The sequence below is a fragment of the Callithrix jacchus genome, chromosome 12, assembly GCF_049354715.1.
Source record: "Callithrix jacchus isolate 240 chromosome 12, calJac240_pri, whole genome shotgun sequence".
NCBI lineage: Eukaryota > Metazoa > Chordata > Mammalia > Primates > Cebidae > Callithrix > Callithrix jacchus.
In genome coordinates this window covers 61,645,493-61,665,529 of record NC_133513.1, presented here as the reverse complement: position 1 = coordinate 61,665,529, position 20,037 = coordinate 61,645,493, and the positions used below count along the sequence as shown (strand labels likewise).

The window sequence follows — 20,037 nt, the reverse complement described above, 5'->3', positions numbered from 1 at the left end:
AACCAGTATATTTTAGCCCAGCTACTTAATGCCAAGAAAAGTTGGCTTGGTAACTTTTCTTAATTATGTTACATAGTTGATGTTCATTTACTCTTGTTTATGATCAAATCAGCAACTATTAATTTACTAGTTTTCTTCTTATCGATGTTTACTTTTTTTTTTTTTTTTTTTTTGAGATGGAGTCTCGCTCTGTCGCCCAGGCTGGAGTACAGTGGTGCAATCTTGGCTCACTGCAACCTCTGCCTCCTGGGCTCAAGTGATTCTCCTGCCTCTGCCTCCCAAGGCACACATGGTGGTGTGCACCACTAATTCCAGCTTCTCAGGAGTCTGAGGCAGGGGAATAGTGAGACCTCACCTCTACAAAAAGTAGAAGTTAGCCACATGTGGTAGTGCACCTGTAGTCCTAGCTATAATACTTGGGAGGCTGAGATGGAAGGATTACTTGAGCCCAGGAATTCAGGTTACAGCAAGCTATGAATGTGCCACACTGCACTCTGGCCTTGGTGACAGAGCAAGATTCTGTCTGTAGATAGGTTGGATAGATAATAGTATATTAACTGACAAGTTTATTGCTTTGTATTTATTTTTATCCTTCAAATAAAGACATCCCTACATGTAGATTACTTCATCTTTCATACTTCTCTCTATAGTTGTCTTTAAAAAGACAGAGGTTGTCTTTTCATCTTACATTATACTTTTAACAGATATTTCTTAATCTTTTACCATATTGACCTTTCAGTTCCTCTGTTTTAAAAGCTCTACTTCTTAGGAAAAAGGAAATGATCTTTTAAAAAAATCATTGCGAGATTTAAAAGACAAATTTATCCCCTCTGTACATAATAATCAGGTATGGCTCTTAATCATTCACAGAGAAAGGGGTGTGGAGGTGCAGATAATTCAAGGAATATATGAGTTTTGCTTTTGTGTGGATTTTTGTATTTAATTTTAAATGTAAGTATGCTTGATCTAGGAACTTACTATAGTAAAATACAAGTTTTACTTTTCTACACTCAAAAAACCTGATTGAGGGGCACATAGAACTACTAATTTGGTACCACTCTCATTGCTGTTTTGTATCCATTTTGCATGAACCCTAAGTTTCAAGTAATCCACAGTTCCAAATGAGGAAAACCTGCTCTTGTACAGATATTTTTTAGAGCTGAGATTCAAGTTATTTCAAAGGGTCTTCTGTAACAAAAAGTCAAGAAATCGGCCAGGTGCGTTGGCTCATGCCTGTAATCCCAGTACTTTGGGAGGACAAGGTGGTTGGATCATGAGGTCAAGAGATCAAGACCATCCTGGCTAATATGGTGAAACCCTGTCTCTACTAAAAATATAAAAAAATTAGCTGGGCATGGTGGCACGTGCCTGTAGTCCTAGCTACTCAGGAGGCTGAGGCAGGAGAATCATTTGAACCCAGGAGGTGGAGGTTGCAGTGAGCCAAGATCACGCCACTGTACCCCAGCTTGGCGATAGAGCAAGACTCTGTCTTAAAAAAAAGAAAGATAACACTGAGATACTATTTATTCAAACCTTTGAGTATACAAATTTGAAAGTAATATTTTCATATGTCTCTATTCAAATCTATAGCTCATTAGTAACTGACTTTGTCTTTGAGCTTACATTTTACTATGTCCAGTTATATTTGCTTCAGAATTGAGTGAATGTTTGTGTAACCTTTTTATTAAGGCTATTTATTCACTACTCATGTCTGTTTTTCAGTCCCAGTTGTGACATGATGGAACTAAGGCGCCGTTATCAGAATTTGTATATACCTAGTGACTTTTTTGATGCTCAGTTTACATGGGTGGATGCTTTCCCTTTGTCAAGACCATTTCAGCTGGGAAATTACTGCAATTTTTATGTAATGCACAGAGAAGTAGAGTCCTTAGAAAAAAATATGGCCATTCTTGATCCACCAGATGCTGACCACTTATACAGTGCAAAGGTTTGTATTCCACTGTGTTATACAGCTTAAATTTCTTTGCAGTTATTCATAATAAAAGGGTATGTAGAATTAACCTTTAGAAAGTGGTTGTTAGGTAGACCTGAATACCTGTTTTTTTCTTGACTGCTTAATCATATTTTGGTTAAAAATTTAATTTAAGCTCTCTTTGCCTCATGTCTTAAGCTGTAAAACTGGTTATTATTCTAACATTTTAAACCTCATAAAAAATGTGAAGATAAAATTGATGTTAATGAGACATTTGGAATATTGTATGACTTCTGGTAGCCTCAGATAAAACTTAATGTTAGATGAATGCACTAAATATCAGTTTCAAGGGAAACATTCAGTAATAGTTTTCTTCTGTTTAAAGCATTGACTGAAAAAGCATCCTTTCAAAAGTTAAAACTATGTAATTTAAGGTATGTAGGCCTGGCGCGGTGGCTTGCGCCTGTAATCCCAGCACTTTGGGAGGCTGAGGTATCTGATACTGTTTTTGCTACAGTATTTTACTTCCTATTTTTATTGAAAAATTTCAGATATCTAATATTTAAAGATAATTAGTAGTGCTTCTCATTTTTTCACATTACTTTAGACTTTTGACAGGATTGAATTATTTGACTATAATAGGTAATGCTGATGGCTAGCCCTAGTATGGAAGATTTGTATCATAAGTCATGTGCGCTTGCTGAAGACCCACAAGAACTTCGAGATGGATTTCAACATCCTGCTAGACTTGTTAAGGTAAAAGGACACATTTGTTTTAACTTTAGATGTATTCACTTGGTAAGCTGTAATTTTGTACACATACAACTTAAAACCTTACATTTTAATTTTTGTTGATAGGTTTAATGACTAATTTCGTTATTAAGGCACTCAGAATTTAATGATGTAGATGTTTTTCTCATTGCAGATTATGTCTATGTCTTACCTTTTTGCTATTAGTTCATCTGTCATTTTGATGTTTTACATTTATAACATAGTAAAATCTTAGTGGTAATTGGATTCAGAGTGTCTTTGTATGTTGTTGAAGTTTGAATTGTAGCTTGTTTCTTTAAAAGAACTCTATCTGAAGAAATATTTTAGAAGGATGAGTTATGATGTGTGTAAATCCTATTCCATTGCTGAAATGCAGTGTGGAACACAATGAACTGAACTCTTCCTTGACTGACAGATACCAGAGGTAGTAAAAATGATATTGGAAAGGTTCGTACCTTTCCTTCTCAAGTATCTTATTTGTAATTTGACAGTGTGCATAATATATGTAAATGATTCTTTGTTTTGAATTAGTTTTTAGTGGGCATGAAAGGCAAGGATGAAGCTATGGCCATTGGAGGCCACTGGTCTCCTTCGTTGGATGGACCAGACCCAGAAAAAGATCCCTCTGTGTTGATTAAGACTGCTATTCGTTGTTGTAAGGCTCTGACAGGCATTGATCTAAGTGTGTGCACACAATGGTAAGTACCAACTTATTTCTGGATTAGAAGTGTTTTACTAATAGTTTATTTAGTTTTCTTGTCAATCAGCCTCTTCCCCCTGCTTATTTTAGCAACCCTGGTCATGCAGGTAATCTCAAAGGAAAATCCCCATTTGTAGCTAAAGTTTATTTGGTGCCAAAATGTTTTGGGGGAAAAAGAATTAAGACTAATCAAATAAACTGAACATTTAAATGTTTTGTTATGCTGTACTTTGGAAGTTGGATGTATGTTGAAAATACTTTTCATTTCATGCATAGCTGGAGAAGATCGTCAAGAGAGAACTTCATTTCATTATAATTCTTTTGTTATAAAATGATGTAGCTGCTGATTATTTTTGTTCAGCCATATTTTCTCTTGAGGCTTATTTGTCCTGTGTATTTTAGTGTATCTCTTGTGACTTAATTTGAGAATATTCTTTTTTAGCACATGAAATCTGAACAGCTATCCAGCTTCTTCAGGTATTCTCTAAAATATGGGTAGCTCTGTAATCAAACTTGAAAATGCCTTGGGGGAACATATTCTTCCTTTAACCAATTAAATGTTGTACAAATGTACCAAAAGAGGAACTATGGCTTCTATAATTTTTTTTTCTTTAGACCAACCTCAAGTTCTTGCAGCAAAATTTCTTTACTTGATGTGCTACAAGTGAACTAGGGTCTTTAAAATGTATTTTAGAATTTTTTTTCCAACATGCTTCTTCCCTTGCAACAGGTACCGTTTTGCAGAGATTCGCTACCATCGCCCTGAGGAGACCCACAAGGGGCGTACAGTTCCAGCTCATGTGGAGACAGTGGTTTTATTTTTCCCGGATGTTTGGCATTGCCTTCCCACCCGCTCAGAGTGGGAAACCCTCTCCCGAGGATACAAGCAGCAGCTGGTCGAGAAGCTTCAGGGTGAACGCAAGGAGGCTGATGGAGAACAGGCACTGAACGCTAATCCCTTTTTCTATTTCCGCTTCTCACAGGCACAGGAACACAGGCACAAATGCACACCACACACTACATAACAAACACACATGGAGGAACATAACTGGTAACAGCGACTGGTAATCCAGCTTTCAGCAGTATAGTTGTATGTTGTTTTCTTTTAAAAATTCTGTCTATTATCCTAACTTTAAGAGTGCTGAGACCTCAAAGGAAAATAAGTTGTGCTTAAATTGCACAGAATTTTGTTTTTATCATAAGTCTAGTTGCTGGAATCTGGGACCCAGTTGTTGAACAAGATTCAGTATTAAGCCATTTTAAACATTTTGCCATTTTCTAAAATTTAAAAAATTTTCTTTTTCATGGTCATCAGTTCTAGTCATGGATATTTGAAATTGGACAACCACAAGTCTGAGAGATTTGAAATTTCAGGCTATGTGGCAACGTCTTGGGTACATTTCAAAGGTCTGACTAAATCAGTCTTTGGGTGGCTTGAAAATTGGGGCAAGATCACACACTGTGTGGTTTGTGGAGACCGGCAGTGTTTGTGTATCCCTGATATCCTTTGTGTTGTAATTTATCACCCTTTTGTGTTTCACAGATCTGGCTTTGATTGGCTGATGAGTGTCTTTGTGATCAGTTAAAAGTGGTAGAATGTATGTACGTGGACTTGCCTAAATAATAACTTTAGGAGAAGACAATCTGAAACATTTGTGACCTTGCACAGATCAGCAACAGACTTTTAAAAATAAATTATTTTTAATTTAAGGTTTCATAATGGTAATTACATTCTTAACTTTGTATGTCAGGATGAAGAAGAGAAGGATGATGGTGAAGCTAAAGAAATTTCTACACCTACCCATTGGTCTAAACTTGATCCAAAAACAATGAAGGTAACTTTGATAAGGATGGATTTTATTTAATTTTTTCAATTAAAAAACGTTTTTTTTTTGAGATGGAGTCTTGCTCTGTTGTTCAGGCTGGAGTGCAGTGGCATGATCTCAGCTCACGGCACGTCCACCTTCTGGGTTCAAGCGATTCTCCTGCTTTAGCCTCCTGAATAGCTCGGATTACAGGCATGTTCCACTATACCTGGCTTGTGTGTGTGTGTGTGTGTGTGTGTGTGTGTGTGTGCGCGCGCGTGTGTGTGTTTTATGTAGAGACTTGGGTTTCACATGTTAGCCAGACTGGTCTTGAACTCCTGACCTCAGGTGATCCACCTGCCTCGGCCTTTCAAAGTGCTGGGTTTACAGCCATGAGCTACTGTGCCCGGCTATTTTTGTACTTTTTTAGCAGAGATAGGGTTTTGCCATTGTTTGCCATGCTTATCTTGAACTCAGACTACTAAGTAGCTGGATTATAGGCATGTGCTACCACGCCTAGCTAATTTGTATTTTTAGTAGAGACGAGGTGTCTTCATGTTAGTCAGGCTCGTCGCGAACTCCTGACCTCAGGTGATCAGCCCAACTTGGCCGCCCAAAGTATTGGGGTTACAGGCCTGGATCACCGCAGCTAGCCTAAGGATGCTTTTTAATTTGAAATCTCTCAACAGAAGTAAGAGTAATATTCATAATAATAATGACAGAGTTTTTTCAGACAAAAGCTATTCAGGATGAATTCCACTGATTTTATATGTATAGCATATATTGTATTATTTTACTTTATTTTATTTTTTTAAAATAGAGTTTCACTCTGTCACCCAGGGTGGAGTGCAATGGCACAATCTCAGCTTACTGCGACCTCTTCCTCCTGAGTTTAAGTGATTCTCTTGCCTCAGCCTCCCTCGTAGCTGGGATTACAGGTGCCCTGCCACCACACCCGGCTAATTTTTATGGTTTTAGTAGAGATGGGGTTCAGCCAGTCTGGTGACCTCAGATTATCCACCCACCTCGGCCTCTCAAAGTGCTGCCCCGTGCCCAGCCAATTGTATTTATATGTGTATAAGTTAAAAGGAAGTTTTATAAATCAGTGCAGCCAATATCCATTGAATGCCTATAATATACAAGGGTATGTAATGTAACTATAGTAACTTTGAGAACTGACCAAGAAGGTAGGATTTCTGCACTAAGGAACTTCAATTCAAGGGGATGGGAAGAAACACATGAAAAATACAATTTTGTTTTTAAAACAAAAATTTTTTTTTTTTTTTTGAGACAAAGTCTTGGCTGTGTTTCCCAGGCTGGAGTGCAATGGAGTGATCTTGGCTCACTGCATGTTTGGTCTCCTGAGTTCAAGCGATTCTTGTGCCTCAGCCTCTTAAGTAGCTTGGATTACAGGCATGCACAACCATGCCAGGCTAATTTCTGTATTTTTAGTAGAGATGGGATTTTGCCGTATTGGTCTGGCTGGTCTCACACTCCTGGCCTCAAGTGATCAGCCCACCTCCGCCTCCCAGAGTATTAGGATTACAGGGGTGAGCAACCATGCCAGGTAAAACATTGATACACATCTGAACTGGGAACAGGCTGGGAGTGGTGGCTCACACCTCTAATCGCAGCACTTTGAAAGGTACAGGTGGGCGGATTGCTTGAGCCCAGGAGTTTAAGACCACCTTGGGCAATATACATATATAGACCACCGTGGGCAATATACATATATATATATATATTTTTTTTTTGAGACAGTGTCTTGCTTTGTTGCCCAGACTGAAGTGCAGTGGCACAATCTCAACCTTTGCCTTCCGGGTTCAAGCAATTCTTGTGCCTCAGCCTCTCAGGTATCTGGAACTACAGGCCTGTGCCACCATACCTGGCTAATTTCTGTATTTTTAGTAGAGACGGGGTTTCATCATGTTGGCCAGGCCAGTTTCAGACTCCTGACCTCAAGTGATCAGCTGTGCCTGGCCTGCTATCATTTTTAACATTGTTACATGTTTTATCCATTTGTATTTTTCTAGGTACAAGCTTTGTGATTGGTTGGTTGGTTATTTTATGTAAAAGTTAGAATCACTTCAATCTGAGAATATTGAGTAGAAAAAAAAAACACAACCATAAAATAATAAGCCAAGTAAAGTGGCTCATGTCTGTGATCCCAGCACTTTTGGAGGCTTAAGCAGGAAGATTGCTTTAGCCTAGGAGTTCAAGACCAGGTTCTGCAACATAGTGAGGTCTTGTCTTTACAAAAATTTTATTTTATTTTGTTTTATTTTTTATTTTATTATTATTTTTTTTTAGACAGAGTTTCGCTCTTGTTACCTTGGCTGGAGTGCAATGGCGCGATCTCGGCTCACCGCAGCCTCCGCCTCCTGGGTTCAGGCAATTCTCCTGCCTCAGCCTCCTGAGTAGCTGGGATTACAGGCACACACCACCGTGCCCAGCTAATTTTTTGTATTTTTAGTAGAGACAGGGTTTCACTATGTTGACCAGGATGGTCTGGATCTCTTGACCTCGTGATCCACCCGCCTCGGCCTCCCAAAGTGCTGGGATTACAGGCGTGAGCCACCGCGCCCGGCCACAAAAATTAAAAAAATTATTTGGGTATAGTGGCACATGCCTGTAGTCCCAGCTACTTAGAAAGCTAAGGTGGGAGGATTGTTTGAACCTGGAAGGTGGAGCCTACAGTGAACTATGATTGTGCTGCTACACTCCAGCCCAGGCAACAAAGTGAAATCCTATCTAGAAGAGAGAGAGAGAGAGTGTGTGTGTGTGTGTGTGTGTGTGTGTGTGTGTGTGTGTAAGGTTGCAGCTGGGTATATATACTTTATGCCTATAATCCCAGTACTTTGGGAGGCCCAGATGGGTAGATTGCTTCAGCCCAGTAGTTCAAGATCAGCCCTGGCAACATACTGAGACTGTCTCTACCAAAAATAATATTAATAATAATTTGCCAAGCCTGGTGATGCATGCCTATAGTCCTAGCTACTCAGGAGCCTCAGGTGGGAGGATCACTTGAGCTTAGAAGGTCAAGGCTGCAATAAGCTGTGATTGTGCCACTGCACTTCAGCCTGGGTGACAGAGCAAGACCCTGCCTCAAAAAAAAAAAAAAAAAGAAAAATGACTCATCCTCTTGCATTAACATTAATTTTGTCCATATTTTAAAATATTTTATACTATTCAATTTAATTGATACACAGATTTTTTTCTTAGGTGTTACTTTTTTTTTTACGGGGTAGAGTACAATGGTGTGATTAGAGTTTACTGCAGCTTCAAACTCCTAGGGTCAAGTGGTCTTCCCACCTAAACCTGTCAAGCAGCTTGGCTAAATGGATGCTCCATCATGCCTGGCTAATTTTTTTTTTCCTTTTAAGAGATGGGGTTTTGCTATGTTCCCCAGACTGATTTTAAACTCCTAGCCTCAAGCGATCCTCCCACTTTGGACTCTAAAAGTGCTCAGATTACCAGCACGAGCTGCCATTCCCGGCTGGTATTTCTCTTCTATTAGACGTTTGTTTATTTACTTACTTTGAGAGACAAGGTCTCTGTTGCCGTGGTTGGAGTGCAGTGCCTAGTTCACTGGAACCTAAAATTCCTTGGCTCATGCAGTCTTCCCATCTTAGCTTCCTAAGTAGTTAGGACTACATGCATTCACCACCACACCTGGCCACACCTGGCTAATTTATGAGACATTTAGACACCTCACTGTTTTGAAGGGAGGGAATAATTAAATCTATAAGGTTTGTGGGTTTTTACCCCCCTCTATTTAGGATGTTTCCTTAGGGTAGACTCCCAGAAATAAGAACTTCGGGGTCAAAGCGCATTTGAAAAAAAAGTTTTACGCATTTTAAAAGGTTTTTTTTTTTTTTTTGAGACTGAGTTTCGCTCTTGTTACCCAGGCTGGAGTGCAATGGCACAATCTCGGCTCACTGCAACCTCCGCCTCCTGGGTTTAGGCAATTCTTCTGCCTCAGACTCCTGAGTAGTTGGGATTACAGGCATGCGCCACCATGCCCAGCTAATTTTTTGTATTTTTAGTAGAGACGGGGTTTCACCATGTTGACCAGGATGGTCTCGATCTCTTGACCTCGTGATCCATCCGCCTCGGCCTCCCAAACTGCTGGGATTACAGGCTTGAGCCACTGCACCTGGCCTTAAAATGTTTTATTTTCCAAAAAATACTCTTATCATTTTGCATTTCCACAAGCATTATGTGAGCTGTACAAATGTTCTTTTCACTAGATTTTTAAAAAATTACACAGAAGACCTGGCGCAGTGTAATCCTAGCATTTTGGGAGGCCAAGGAGGGCAGATCACAAGGTCAGGAGTTTGAGACCAGCTTGATCAACATGGTGAAACCCCATCTCTACTATAAGTACAAAAATTAGCTGGGCATGGTGACATGTACCAGTAATCCCAGCTACTTGAGGAGCTGAGACAGGAGAATCAACTTGGGGGCTGAGACAGGAGAATCGGAACCTGGGAGTCAGAGGTTGCGGTTGCCACTGCAACTGCAGCCTGCATGACACAGACTCCATTTCAAAAAAAAAAATCACACGAAAGATAGTTGTAGCTAGTTTGTTTCCTATTTCAATGTCCCTTTTTTTCCTGTGTTTTTATGCTCCATATCTTCAGGTAAATGATCTCCGAAAAGAATTAGAAAGTCGAGCTCTTAGTTCCAAAGGATTAAAATCTCAGTTAATAGCCCGGTTGACAAAACAGCTTAAAGTAGAGGAACAAAAAGAAGAACAGAAGGAGTTAGAGAAATCTGAAAAAGAAGAGGATGAGGAGGATGATAGGAAATCTGAAGACGATAAAGAGGTATGTATGTACTCAGTCTATCATTGTACTCTATGGTATTAATATTGGTGTATAGGATGGAATATGTGAATTAAGATAATTTGTGTGGCTGAAGCAGGCGGATCACAAGGTCAGGAGATTGAGACCATCCTGGCCGACATGGTGAAAGTCTGTCTCTACTAAAAATACAAAAAAAAAAAAATAGCTGGGCATGGTGGTGTGCACCTATAGTCCCAGCTACTCAGTAGGCTGAGGCAGGAGACTCCTTGATCTCCTGGGAGGTGGAGGTTGCAGTGAGCCAAGATCTTGCCACTGCACTCCAGACTGGCAATACAGTGAGACTCCATCTCAAAAAAAAAAAAAAAAAAGATGATGTGTTTCTGTACTTTTATTTTTTTATTCATATTTTTGAGACGGAGTTTTGCTCTTGTTGTCCAGGCTGGAGTGCAATGGTGCAATCTTGGCTCACCGCAACCTCTGCTTCCCAGATTCAAGCAATTCTGCCTCAGTCTCCTGAGTAGCTGGGATTACAGGCATGCGCTACCATGCTGGCTAATTTTGTATTTTTAGTAGAGATGGGGTTTCTCCATGTTGTTCAGCTGGTCTCAAACTCCCAACCTCAGGCCTTCTGCCTGCCTCGGCCTCCCAAAGTTTTGTGATTACAGGTGTGAGCCACCATGCCTGGCATGTATGCTTTTATTAAGGTGTAGTTTACTTGTAATAAAAGTCAACCTTTTTGTGAACTATTCTGTGAGTTTTTACAAATGCATATAGTTGTGTAACCACCACCATCACAATGAAGATACAAAACAATTCTAGGTAAATGGCTCAGAGACTGAGTTCTGTCTAGTGAAGTGCTTATCCCATAATTTGGCCGCTTCTAAAACAATGTGTTTGATTGAATCAAACCTTGAGACTCAGACTATTTATTCAACCTGTTTTACGCTTCTGTTTTATGTCCAGTAGAATAACTCCTGAATGCAGAAGCCTGTTAACTTGTTTTCTGAATTTGAATATGGGGATTTGAGAAGTGTGTTTTAGCACCAGTAATTGGATAAGCCACATAATCTGTTTCTAAATCTTATGCATTGTAAAGTACATATTATAATTTATCTAGAATTCCTGCCAGATATGTTTAAATCTAATTGTGAGAAAATAATCAGATAAGTCTAAAATGTGAAAAATTTAAAAAAATATATAGAATGTGAAAAATTCTCAAAGAAGTTTTCCTAAACTTTTCAAAAAGTGGTCCATATAATGAAAGATTAAAATAAGAAATGGTTAAAGGGATGTCTTAGATTAAAGGAGGCTAATGAGACATATCAACCAAATAAATGAACTAAGTGAAACCTGACTAGATCTTGGATATGAGAAAATTTTCATAAAGAGTATTTGGGACAGTTCAAGAAATTTGATTATAGATATGGATGTGGCATTAGATAATATTAAAGCAGTGTTAAATTTCTTGAATGTGATAATAGTTTTGTAATTGTGTAGGATAATTACCTTGTGATTTCTTTATTTTTATTTTTTGAGATGGAGTCTTGCTCTGTTGCCCAGGCTGCAGTGCGGTGGCGTGATCTCGGCTCACTGCAACTTCTGCTTCCCGGGTTCAAGCGATTCTTGTACCTCAGTCTCCTGACTAATAGGGATTACAGGCGCCCATGCCATACCTGGCTAATTTTTGTATTTTTAGTAGAGATGGGGTTTTGCCATGTTAGCCAGGCTGATCTCAAATTCTGACCTCAGATGATCCGCCCACCTTGGCCTCCTGAAGAGCTGGGATTAGCTACCCCAGGTGTGAGCTACCATGCCTGGCCCTCTATGAGTTATTTTCATGATGAAATTGTCCCCGAGTTGGCCAATGAGAGAGAGTTCTTTTGTTATGTGCCCCCCCCCTTTTTTTTTTTTTTATCACTTTGTGAGGCTTTCTTTACTTACTAGCTTGATAAAGCATTTCAGTTTTACTTTGTGCTATCCTTGTCCTAGTTCAGGAATCAGTCATTTCACCAGGAAGCCCTGGTTTCTTTTTAGTAAAGAATGATATTTGGAAGCCAAGATGTGCTCATTGCAATTAGGTTGCTGCTCCCAACCCCCTTCATTGAATGGAGATATGAAAGATGATTGATTGATTGATGACACAAATATTTACATCTTTGTATTTCTATATCTTATATATATTGGAAGCTATGAATTTACACAGGTACCTCCAGTTCTTCCAGAGACCTGACTCTATGCTGTGCTATCTCTGCATGGATTACTCTCCTTGCTCCATTTGGGTTTCAATACCTAGTAATAAAGTGGCTCGTATCACTGGGTAGTTGCAGCTCCACTACCCTGCAAGCCTCCATCTCCTGTATAGACATCTACCTTCCTTGAAAAGAGGATGTCTGTAGAACTGAATTGTTAAGAACAGATGGAGACAACATCGTGATACCCTGTCTCTACAAAAAAAAAAAAAAAAAAAAAAATGGTCACGTGTCTGTAGTATCAGCTACTAAAAGGGCTGACATGGGAGGATTACTTGAACCCAGGAGATCAATGCTGTAGTGAGGTGTGATCACACCACTACACTCTGGCTAGGGTGACAGAGTGAGACCCTGTTACAAAGTGAAAAAAAAAAAAAGATTGCATATAATGAAATGCACAAACCCTACCAAATTGTAGATCATTTCCATCTTCCATCCAGTCCCTTTTTGGATTGACTTTTAGCAGGCCCAGTTCCCCTTCCCAGGACCACTTCTATTAGAGAAGCTGAAGAATTGCTACAGATAGGGTCAGATACATGACCTGTCTACGAATCATATACTCACTTGATGAATTTTGAATGTTAACAGCATGATGCAGAAGAATGCTTGTGTCTTTTGTAACATTTTCTTTTAGCACACTTTAAAAATAGTTAAAATTTTCATCTGCCATGTGGTGGTGTCTTTCTGGCCCACTTTCATCATCTTCAGGGATGTATTTCTGCTGCTGCTTCTCACCCTTTTTTTAAAATCCTAAATTTGTATGGGATTTGACCTCAATACTTTTGTATTCATTTTTATGTGCATTTAGTTTGCCTGAACTTTATCAAAGTAGTTTGTTTCAGATAGCTTTTCTGACTTCATTGAGCTCTGCTCTTATGTTCTGTTGTTTTCTTCTTTTGTCAAAAACATATGGATTGCTTTCTGAAGCTTTTTGTCTCTTTTGCCCTTTATCACTTTTAATCTGGGCCTTCTATGTCTTCGTTATCCCTGTCCTACTCCCAGCAGTTTCTCCTCAGTGTAGGGCCCTGGTAAATGAGATTTGCAAGTTTGTAAGGCTGGAGTGGTCTATGCCACTTTAGATCTTAAAATGAATTCTCCACTCACTCTTGTTGGGAGTAAAATTTTGCCTAGTTTCAGCTGGTGCACTTTCCAGTAGATACCTACTGGCTGTTTTTTGGTTTTCTTGTTCTCCCATTGCTTCCTTATGCTTTCTTCAGACATATTCATCAGTAACACATAGGTCTTTTGGCCTTTTCCCACCTATTCGTATATTGGTTTGTGGGGATACCTTGTCACTTAACTTTTATTGTGAATGCCATCTTTTTTTTTTTTTTTTTTTTTTTGATATCTATATTGCTTTGTCTCTTTAGTGTAGGGTTTCAGGAAGATCTAAACTTACTCTACCTTCACTGTTTTCCCAGAATTTTCTAATTTATATAATCTCAATATAGGTAATTCCCCCCGTTCTTTACGAGGCATTTCTTATGCTGGGAGATCCAAAAGAAAGTTAGGAGCCATCAAAGTTTACTGCCTTTAGTCAATTTGAGCTTTTCTCTCTTCTTAACTCTTACGGTTAATATAAGCACCATGAAGAGTCATGGGAATTTTGTTCCTTTTCTTTATGTGGTATATGTTTGATAGATATTCATCTTCCATGTATATCACACATGCAGATTTAACTTTGACTTTGAAATTTCAAATATTTAGGAAGAAGAAAGGAAACGTCAAGAGGAAATGGAACGCCAGCGTCGAGAAAGAAGATATATTTTGCCTGATGAACCAGCCATCATTGTACATCCAAATTGGGCTGCAAAAAGTGGCAAATTTGATTGTAGCATCATGTCTTTGAGTGTTCTTTTGGACTACAGATTAGAGGATAATAAAGAACATTCATTTGAGGTAATGTTTTAAGTTTGAAATAAGATCTATATGAGGTCCTCACATTATGACTAGTTAATATATCTCTGAAATCTCTTTGTTTGTTTTGAGACAGAGTTTCACTCTTACTACCAAGACTGGAGTGCAGGGGTGCAGTGGGGCTCACTGCGTCCTCCGTCTCCTGGGTTCAAGCAGTTATCCTGTCTTAGCCTCCCAGGTAGCTGGGATTACAGGCACCTGGCACCATGCCCAGCTAAGTTTTATATTTTTAGTAGAGACAGGGTTCACCATGTTAACCAGGCTGGTTTCAAACTCCTGGCCTCAGATGACCTGCCCATCTCAGCCTCCCAAAGATCAGGGATTACAGGGATGAGCCACCAAGGCCGTATCTCTGAAATCTCTTTGAATGCCGCTTTCGTTGCTTCTGTTTTGAGTTTTTCTTGTTTTTGTCATGTATTCTAATTCTTAGGAAACAACAGATGATTTCTCCTCTCAAGTTTTCTTACAGACTCATTTTGTTGATTGCATTTCTTTCGTATGGTTTATGTGTTCTTCCTCTATCCTCTGTATTTCATGTAAATGGATAGTTGGATTTAAATTCTTAATTACGTTCAGTTCTATTTTTTCCTAAGACACTTTCATAAGTAGTGTGGTGTGTTCTTTCTTCAGGATATCTATAATGTCTAGTTGTCTCTTTTGGGGATGAGATCATGTTTTATTTTTTTCTCTAGAATTAAAATAACATTTAATACCATTTAAAGAGATTAAAATTTTAACTTGTGTTTGAGTTGTAGGAGAAAATAATTGTTGTTTAACTTTTCATTGTTAAGCTATTTTTTGTATCATTATTTTATTTATTACTTATTTATTTATTCTTGAGACTGGGTCTCACTTTGTCACCCAGGCTGGAATACAGTGTCTTGATCTTGGCTCACTGCAACCTCTGCCTCTCAGGCCCAAGCAGTTCTCCCGCCTCAGCCTCCTGGGTAGCCGGGATTACAGGCGTCTACCACCACACCCAGCTAATTTTTTTGTATTTTTAGTAGAGATGAGGTTTCACAATGTTGGCCAGGCTGGTCTCAAACTCCTGACCTCATGTGGTCCACCTGCCTCAGCCTCCCCTCAGAATGTTGGGATTACAGGTATGAGCCTATTTATTTATTTATTGAGACAGTCTCCCTCTGTTACCCAGGCTGGAACACAGTGACATGATCTTGGCTCACTGCAATCTCTGCCTCCCAGGTTTGAGCAGTTCTCCTCCCTCAGCCTCCTGAGTAGCTGCAATTACAGGTGCATGCCACCAAGCCCAGCTAATCTTTGTATTTTTAGTAGAGTTGGGGTTTTGCCACGTTGGCCAGTCTGATCTCAAACTCCTGACCTCAGGTGATGCACTTGCCTTAGCCTCCCAAAGAGCTGGAGTTTCAGCCATGAGCCACTTCACCTGGCCTGTATAATTTAGAGCAGCTTTACAACATGTACTTATATGATTGTTTGTTTTCAAAACAATTGAAGACTTTTATCTCTAAGAATGTAATTACTTCACTTCTTAAAAATAGAATTTCCAACATATTAATTATTATTTTTTTAAGACGAAGTCTTGCTCTTGCCAGGCTGCAGTGCAGTGGTGCTATCTCGGCTCACTGCAACTTCCGCCTCCTGGGTTCAAGCAATTCTCCTCCTGCCTCAGCCTCCCGAGTAGCTGGGATTACAGGTGCGCGCCACCATGCCCAGCTAATTTTTGTATCTGTAGTAGAGACAGGGTTTCACCATGCTGGCCAGGATCGTCTCAATCTGTTGATCTTGTGAGCCACCCACCTGTGCCTCCCAAAGTGCTGGGATTACAGGCGTAAGCCACTGCATCCGGCCCAACATATTAATTTTGTAGTATCCTGTACAAAGTCATGATACATCTAAAATTTTTATTGTGTTTAATTATTGTATCTTATCAACATATGTTCTTTCATTTTCTAAATTATATTGGAAAAATCAGTCACACTTCTTTGACCCAGAAGGTCATTGTCCACCAAGTGGTAAGATGAAAATCAAGGAAGACTAGAGACCTTTGGGGATTACTGAGGCAATTATAAACATAAAGTATGTGCTTATTGGTATTTATATAAAACATGTTGTAAATATTAAAATATGTTCAAATTTTGGGATTTTTTTTCAATGTTAATTATTCCAATAAGCAGATGTCCTTAAAATTAGATGGTATGTGACTTTACTTTTATTAAGCAGTTACCTGGCCGGGTGCAGTGGCTCACACCTTAATCCCAGCACTTTGGGAGGCAGAGGCAGGTGGATCACCTGAGGTCAGGAGTTCGAAACCAGCCTGACCAACATGGCGAAACCCCGTCTCTACTGAAAATACAAAAAAATTAGCCAGGCGTGGTGATAGGTGCCTGTAACCCCAGCTACTCAGGAAGCTGAGACAGGAAAATCGCTTGAACCCAGTGGGCAGAGGTTGCAGTGAGCCAAGATTTTGCCACCGCACTGCAGCCTGGGCAGCAGAGTGAGACTCTGTCTCAAAAAATAAAATAAAATAAAAAGTAAGCAGTTGCCATAAATTGAAATAATTCCTAATAGTGCCATCCCTGTAATAATCACTTAATTAAATAAGTAGGCTGGGCACAGTCCTTACTTACAGCACTTTGAGGGGCTGAGGTGGGAGGATTGCTTGAGCCCAGGAGTTCAAGATTAGCCTGGGCAACATAGTGAGACTCCATCTGAATTTGAAATAAAAAAGATTGGGCAACTATTGAAAAATAGGCTAGGGCCGGGTGCAGTGGTTCACGCTTGTAATCCCAGCACTTTGGGAGGCCGAGGCGGGTGAATCATGAGGTCAATAGATCGAGACCATCCTGGTCAACATGGTGAAACCCCGTCTCTACTAAAAATACAAAAAAATTAGCTGGGCATGGTGGCGCATGCCTGTAATCCCAGCTACTCAGGAGGCTGAGGCAGGAGAATTGCCTGAACCCAGGAGGCGGAAGTTGTGGTGAGCCGAGATTGTGCCATTGCACTCTAGCCTGGGTAACAAGAGCGAAACTCTTGTCTCAAAAAAAAAAAAAAGAAAAATAGGCTAAAATTAAATTGTAGTCATAGTAAATTGCATTATCCTTTGCAATTAGGAAAATGATCTGATTAAAATATTTTAGCAAATATACCAGATTTACAAAGATTACACATTTAAGAGCTGTGATCAATCATTTCAAGTATTAGGCCTTTTTAAGGATCTGTTGAAAGCAGTGGACTTTTAGCCTTAGAAATAGGTACAGAAAAAATTTATTAGATGTAGTTTTAGGCTTAGGAGTTTGCTAGAGCCCATTATCTGTGGATGCTTGCATAGTAATAATAGATGCTCCCTATTCAGGTTTTTTTTTTTTGAAACAGAGTTTTGCTCTTGTTGTCCAGGCTGGAGTGCAATCAATCGCACAGTCTCGGCTCACCGCAACCTCTGCCTCCCAGGTTCAAGCGATTCTCCTGCCTCAGCCTCCTGAGTAGCTGGGATTACAGGCGTGCGACACCACACCCAGCTAATTTTGTATTTTTAGTAGAGATGGGGTTTCTCCATCTTGGTCAGGCTGGTCTGAAACTCCTAAGCTCTGGTAATCTGCCCATCTCAGCCTCCCAATGTGCTGGGACTGCAGGAGTGAGCCACAGCACCTGGTCCCTATTCAGGATTTTTAATTGTTCCATAATCCAGAATGCTTTTCTCCTAGATACCAATATGGCCTTCTGGTCACTTTTTAAATGTCACCTTATCCAAGAGGCCTTATCTCACTATTCTTTCTTGTCACTCTCTAGGTGCTCATCCTGCTTGTTTTTCATATAATTTGATGTTGATTTGGTCATTTCTTTTCTTAAAAACCAGGCAGCTTCAGAACCAGAATAGGTTAACAAGAGACCTCATGATTTGGGTATTCTTTTTTTTTTTTTGAGACGGAGTTTTGCTGTTGTTACCCAGACTGGAGTGCAATGGCATGATCTCGGCTCACTGCAACCTCCGCCTTCTGGGTTCAAGCAATTCTCCTGCCTCAGCCCCCCGAATAGCTGGGACTACCGGTGTGCACCACCATGCCCAGCTAATTTTTGTATTTTTAGGATAGATGGGGTTTCACCTTGTTGACCAGGATGGTCTCGATCTCTTGACCTGTGATCCACCCGCCTCAGCCTCCCAAAGTGCTGGGATTATAGGTGTGAGCCACTGCGCCCGGCCCGATTTGGTTATTCTTTACTTCACTATCTGGATGATAGGAGGGGTTTTTATAGCTTTCTTCAGTGCTCTATCCCTAATGCCTAAAATAGGTCCTGGTACATTGCAGGCATTTGATTTAAAACTTATTGGGTAAATGAATAAGGTACACTTATCATCATGAAGATTAATGGTTGTCAGCTGGGCATGGTGGCTTACACCTGTAATCCCCAGCACTTTGGAAGGCCAAGGCAGGTGGATCACCCGAGGTCAGGAGTTCAAGACCAGCCTGGCCAACATGGCAAACCCCATCTCTACTAAAAATACAAACGTTAGCTGGGCTTGGTGGCACAAGCCTGTTATCTCAGCTACTCAGGAGGCAGGGGTGGCAGTGAGCCAATGTCACGCCACTGCACTTCAGTTTGAGTGACACTGCAAGACTCCATTTTGGAAAAGAAAAAGATTAATGGTTGTGTTACAATGTTTGATAAGCATACATAATTATTATACGTGGCAAGTTTTTATTTGATAAATTGTTGACTGTGCTAGCTTTATTATTTCTGTTGAAATTTGGTTGGGCTGATGTTGGTATCTTTTTATAGGTTTCATTGTTTGCAGAACTTTTCAATGAAATGCTTCAAAGAGATTTTGGTGTCCGTATATACAAATCATTACTGTCTCTTCCTGAGAAAGAGGACAAAAAAGAAAAGGATAAGAAAAGCAAAAAAGATGAGAGAAAAGATAAAAAAGAAGAAAGAGATGATGAAACTGATGAGCCAAAACCCAAACGGAGAAAATCAGGCGATGATAAAGATAAAAAAGAAGATAGAGATGAAAGGAAGGTCTGTAATAACCACCTGGTTTAGAAGTTTTCAATTACTCTTCTAGGTTATGAAAGTTGTTGTTGATTTTCGTCAGAATATTAGATGTAAAAGCCAAACTGAAAGATTTTACTATATTAGAAATTCAGGTCTTCGAGACCTTCACAGCTCTCACGACGAAACCCTGTCTCTACTAAAAATACAAAAAATAGCAGGGTGTGGTGGCACGTGCTTGTAGTCTCAGCTACTCAGGTGGCTGAGGCAGGAGAATCGCTTGAACTTGGGAGGTGATTCTCCTGCCTCAGCCTCCCAAGAGATTGCAGTGAGCCAAGATAGTGCCAAAACACTCGAGCCTGGGTGACATAGTGAGACTGTGTCTCAAAAAAAAAAAAAGAGAGAGAAATTTAGGTCTTCAAATTAAGCCAATATGAGCATCTACATTTTTTTTTTATTTTGAGACGGAGTCTCTGTTTTCCAGGCTGGGGTGCAGTGTTGCGATCTCAGTTCACTGCAACCTCTGCCTCCCAGGTTCAAGCAATTCTCCTGCCTCAGCCTCCCAGGTAGCTGGGATTATAGGTGCCCACCAACATGTCCGTCTAATTTTTTTATTTTTAGTAGAGACAGGGTTTCACCATGTTAGTCAGGCTGGTCTCAAATTCTTGACCTTGTGATCTGACTGCCTTGGCCTCCCAAAGTGCTGGAGTTACAGGCTGGAGCCACTGTACCCGGCCAACACATTATTAAATTTTTTTTTTTCGCAGCCAGGTGTGGTGGCTTACACATGTAATTCTAGCACTTTGGGAGGCTGAGGCAGGTGGATCACGAGGTCAGGAGATCTAGACTATCAACATTTTTTTTTCTGTTTTTTGAGATGGAA

At 39.9% G+C, this 20,037-nt stretch overlaps 1 protein-coding gene and 1 non-coding gene across 12 annotated transcripts in view; both read left to right on the top strand.

The window, feature by feature from the left end:
* CCAR1 (cell division cycle and apoptosis regulator 1) overlaps nucleotides 1-20,037 on the top strand; it is an 80,916-nt gene that overhangs the window by 38,502 nt on the left and 22,377 nt on the right. For all 11 annotated transcript variants that reach the window (XM_078345754.1, XM_078345753.1, XM_035268202.3 and 8 more), the window contains 8 exons: nucleotides 1,723-1,948; nucleotides 2,576-2,689; nucleotides 3,236-3,402; nucleotides 4,135-4,345; nucleotides 5,156-5,239; nucleotides 9,853-10,038; nucleotides 13,974-14,165; nucleotides 18,942-19,181. In XM_078345754.1, coding sequence (XP_078201880.1) covers nucleotides 1,723-1,948; nucleotides 2,576-2,689; nucleotides 3,236-3,402; nucleotides 4,135-4,345; nucleotides 5,156-5,239; nucleotides 9,853-10,038; nucleotides 13,974-14,165; nucleotides 18,942-19,181 — 1,420 coding nt within the window. The remainder of the gene's footprint in view (nucleotides 1-1,722; nucleotides 1,949-2,575; nucleotides 2,690-3,235; nucleotides 3,403-4,134; nucleotides 4,346-5,155; nucleotides 5,240-9,852; nucleotides 10,039-13,973; nucleotides 14,166-18,941; nucleotides 19,182-20,037) is intronic.
* Nucleotides 3,038-3,104, top strand: LOC118146588 (small nucleolar RNA SNORD98). The gene has a single exon (XR_004732439.1). It is a non-coding gene; the product is annotated as a small nucleolar RNA SNORD98 (small nucleolar RNA).